The sequence below is a fragment of the Bombus bifarius genome, unplaced genomic scaffold (assembly GCF_011952205.1).
Source record: "Bombus bifarius isolate JDL3187 unplaced genomic scaffold, Bbif_JDL3187 scf7180000010073_frag, whole genome shotgun sequence".
In the NCBI taxonomy this organism is placed as follows: Eukaryota; Metazoa; Arthropoda; class Insecta; order Hymenoptera; family Apidae; genus Bombus; species Bombus bifarius.
In genome coordinates, this window is record NW_022885499.1 from 269 (window position 1) to 4,432 (window position 4,164).

The 4,164-nt window shown below is 50.6% G+C and overlaps 1 protein-coding gene across 1 annotated transcript; it reads left to right on the forward strand.

The window, feature by feature from the left end:
* Positions 1-327: 327 nt before the first annotated feature.
* On the forward strand, positions 328-2,531 carry LOC117216040. The gene is made up of 2 exons (XM_033462574.1): positions 328-1,186; positions 1,564-2,531. The coding sequence occupies exons 1-2, from the start codon at positions 328-330 to the stop codon at positions 2,529-2,531; spliced, it is 1,827 nt and encodes a 608-aa protein (XP_033318465.1).
* Positions 2,532-4,164: the final 1,633 nt, after the last annotated feature.

The following is a 4,164-nucleotide window of genomic DNA, read 5'->3' on the forward strand; positions in this document are numbered from 1 at the left end:
TTCAAGTGATTGATAGTAGGAAAGCAGTGATGGAAAGTGAGGCAACGTATTATAAAATTGAATCCCTAATTCTAGCATGTAGATAGTATTTTGAGTGTGGACGGAGGACAAAATTATGCCCTAGCCGGTCGACTTGCAACCATAAAGCGCGAACTCGATGAATACGAAACGTCTGGGAAGGCAAACAGAATCTTCCTAACATCTTGCCGCAGCTCGTTCGATGAACTTTGGAGGAGGATACTCGCGGTTCAAGAAGAGTTAGATGGGTTAGATGAGGGGGAAGATGCGCGTGTAGCTTCGTTATCGCAAGAGCATCGGGAGCTTGACATGCGGTTCCTAGGTCTCTTTGAGCAAATGTCAGCAACTAACCCGTCGACAACAGAAACAGGCGAGACATGCCGGAAACCAAAGCCGACCACCTTTCCAGAGGTCCGCGTGCCCGAATTCGACGGTGCCCTCGAGAACTGGACCTATTTCTACGACACGTTCTCATCCATAGTAGACTGTAACGAAAGTTTGACGAATGTCCGAAAGTTCCAGCATCTACGCTCATCTATAACTGGACGGGCCGCACAGAGTATCCAGTCATTAGAACTCACAGAGGCCAACTATCCCATCGCGCTTGACACTCTGAAGGATAAGTTCAATTGCCCCCTCCAAATCTGCATGCGCCATTGGAATTTGATGCGCAACTATCCGGAAATCAAAAAGGAAACTCCAGAAGCCCTAAAGGATTTGTTGGAAACCATCAGCGTAAATCTAAAGGCGCTCGAACACCTAAAAGAGCCCGTCACATCAAATATAGCGATTATCGAATTGATCGCGTCGAAATTGCCCTCGTCCAGCCTGCGTAAATGGCAACGCACACTACCCCGCCAACAGGTGCCATCCTATCAGCATCTGATACACTTTCTCAAAACACGAGCGTACGGGACTCAATTCCTCTCTAAAGCGAAGGAATCAAAAGGGTCAATCCACAAACACCACAGTCAGCGAACAACCATACCGCATGGGCAAACCCTTGCTACAACCAGCAGAACGGTGGTGTGTCCGACCTGCAACGGACCTCACGAGATCAGACACTGTAAAATCTTCAAGGCCAAATCATCGACCAAACGTTTTCAGATCGTGAAGAAGGCATCGTTGTGTATAAATTGCCTAGGCAGAGGACATTCGCCGACACAGTGTACATCGGATTCGTGTCGTATCTGCGGTCACCGACACCATACTTACCTACACCGCGAACAAACCCAGGTAGACTCACGGTCGTCGAGCGGTCGATCTTCGAGCGGTCGATCGTCGAGCGGTCGATCGGCAAGCGGTTGATCGCCGAGCAGTCGGTCGTCGGACAGTCGCTCATCGCGCGGTCGGTCGTCGGGCAGTCGCGCACCGAGCGGTCGGTCGTCGGGTAGTCGTTCATCACACAAGCGAGCCTCCACCGAACAATCACCATCTGGATCATCGAAATCGCGGTCGTCCCACAAGTCGAGACGAACATCCGACACTTCACGGAAACATACATCTTCAGCTCCAAGAGGTACGAAAGGGCATGCCTCGTATGAGTCACGCTCAGCCCGGATCAAGAACACCACCCCTACCTCCTCGTCCAAGTCCCAACCGGGGCAAAACTGACTGTCCGAGACTACGACAGCAAGGGGGTCGGACTAACAAACACATCTCCCCACAGCCCTCTGCATCATGATCTGTTGGCCACAGCACAGATCAAGGTTTTGAACAAACAGGCACAACCAATCCGAGCTCGAGCCTTACTCGACACTGGGACGAGCATGAACTTCATGACCGACAAGCTCGCGAATTCCCTCGGTATAAAACAAAGGAGATGTGCGATCCAGATCGGAGCCCTCGACAATTTGAGCACAACGGCAAAACGATACACCACGGCCACAATCACGTCGACGGACGGCAAGTATAAGAAAACATTGAGATTTCTTGTTATCCCGGCCATGTCGACTTTCATACCAAGCGAGCCCATCGACCCCTCGAGTCTGGGATTACCCAGAAATATTCAATTAGCCGATCCACAATTCCATTGCCCAGCCCCGATCGATGTCTTACTTAGTACCGGATCATCATTTGCGTCGCTGTGCATAGGGCAGGTCAATCTGGCGCAACCAGGCGAACCTGAACTACGTCTACAAAAAACACGGTTCGACTGGGTAATCGGGGGGAGTCCAACGTCCCAAACCGCGATAAATACGTTCCACGCAACCACAACGGCTCTGCAAGAGGACCTCGCACGGTTTTGGGAGATCGACGAGGGACCGGCCACTACTCATCTTTCGGAATCTGAACGACTATGTGAAGAACATTTCCGAAACCATGTCCGACGAACCAAGGAAGGCAGATACATCGTTGCATTATCATTCAACGAAAAGCTTTCCTCACTAGGGTCATCGAAGGCCGCTGCAATGAGCAGGCTCGCCTCTCTTCATCGTCGATTCCAACGCGACAAACAATATGAAACCGCGTATAGTGCTGTGATCCAAGAATATTTAGACTTGGGTCAATGACGAAGATCAACATGGATCACGCCACCGGCTACGGATATTATTTACCACATCACGGCGTGATCAAGGAATCGAGCGACACCACCAAGCTCCGGGTTGTGTTCGACGGCTCAGCATCAAGTACCACGGGAGTGTCTCTAAACGACGCCCTTCATACGGACCCGAAATTACAAGAAGACCTGAGAAACATCCTATTGAGATTCCGGTCATTTCAATATGTCCTTACCGGCGACATCGAGAAAATGTACCGTCAATTCATCCTACGTCCAGAAGATCGTCCTTATCAAAAGATTCTGTGGCGTGCCGACAACGGAGAGATCGAAACATACCGACTCAACACCGTAACGTTCGGTCTATCCGCAGCCCCGTATCTGGCCATCCGATGTCTCAAACAGTTGGCAGAAGACGAGGGACCTTGATTTCCGAGAGCAGCGCAGATCCTGCGGCGAGACTTCTATGTCGACGATGCGTTGACCGGAGCCGATACGAAGGACGAAGCCTTATCAGTCAGGAATGATCTCACGAAATTACTTAAGCTAGCCGGTCTAAATATCCGCAAATGGGCATCAAACGATCGGGATCTGCTACGAGGGCTACCTGAAGAAGACACCAACCAGAAATTACATCTCGGTGAGTCATCCACTTTAAAAACACTCGGCGTCTTTTGGGATTCAGCCGACGATGCCATACTCTATTCGGTCAAGACGATCAGTGACACTTCCCGAGTCACAAAGCGATCAATCAGTTCAGTCATCGCACAAATCTATGATGCACTAGGATTGCTCGCGCCGGTAATCGTTCGAGCAAAAATGATTTTGCAACAAGTCTGGACATTGAAGGTAGATCGGGACGAATCCCTTCCGACAGACGTACACACAGAATGGATCAAATACCACACCCAATTGCCGTTGTTAAATGTGGTAAGGTTCCCTCGGAAGACCATCATTGAATCCGCAACGAAAATTGAGCTACGCGGATTCTGTGACGCTAGCGAAAGGGCATATGGGGCGTGCGTCTACGTGCGGACGACGGACCGAAAGAACAATATTTGGACTCGACTCCTCACGGCGCGGTCGAAGGTAGCGCCGCTCAAATCGCTTTCCATACCACGTCTCGAATTAAGCTCGAATTAACTTATTTTGACGTTCTTGATTTCGTCAATACGACAGGCCCTGGCGACCAAGATATCGCGGATAGTATACTGGACTGACTCCACCATCGTGCTCCATTGGATCAGGTCTTCGTCGCACACCTTGAAAACATTTGTGGCGAATCGAGTCGCTGAGATACAGACCAAGACCAATACCTCCGACTGGCGTCATGTGCCTACCGACGATAATCCAGCGGATCTCATCTCCCGAGGCCAGACGCCCAAGGAATTCCTATGTCCGTCCATTTGGAAAAACGGTCCAAGGTGGCTCCTGCAAAGCGAAAACTATTGGCCGGTCTGGAGCCCGACACCGGTAGTCGACCTCCCGGAGCAAAAGAAGACGATCTGTCTGAGGACGAATATTGGCGACAACACACTCCTCCATCGTTACTCGTCTTGGCCAAGACTAATAAGAATCGTCGCCCGGTGTCTTCGATGGAGACATAAGCAACACCTATCTGCCCATCTCACCACAGACGAACTGAC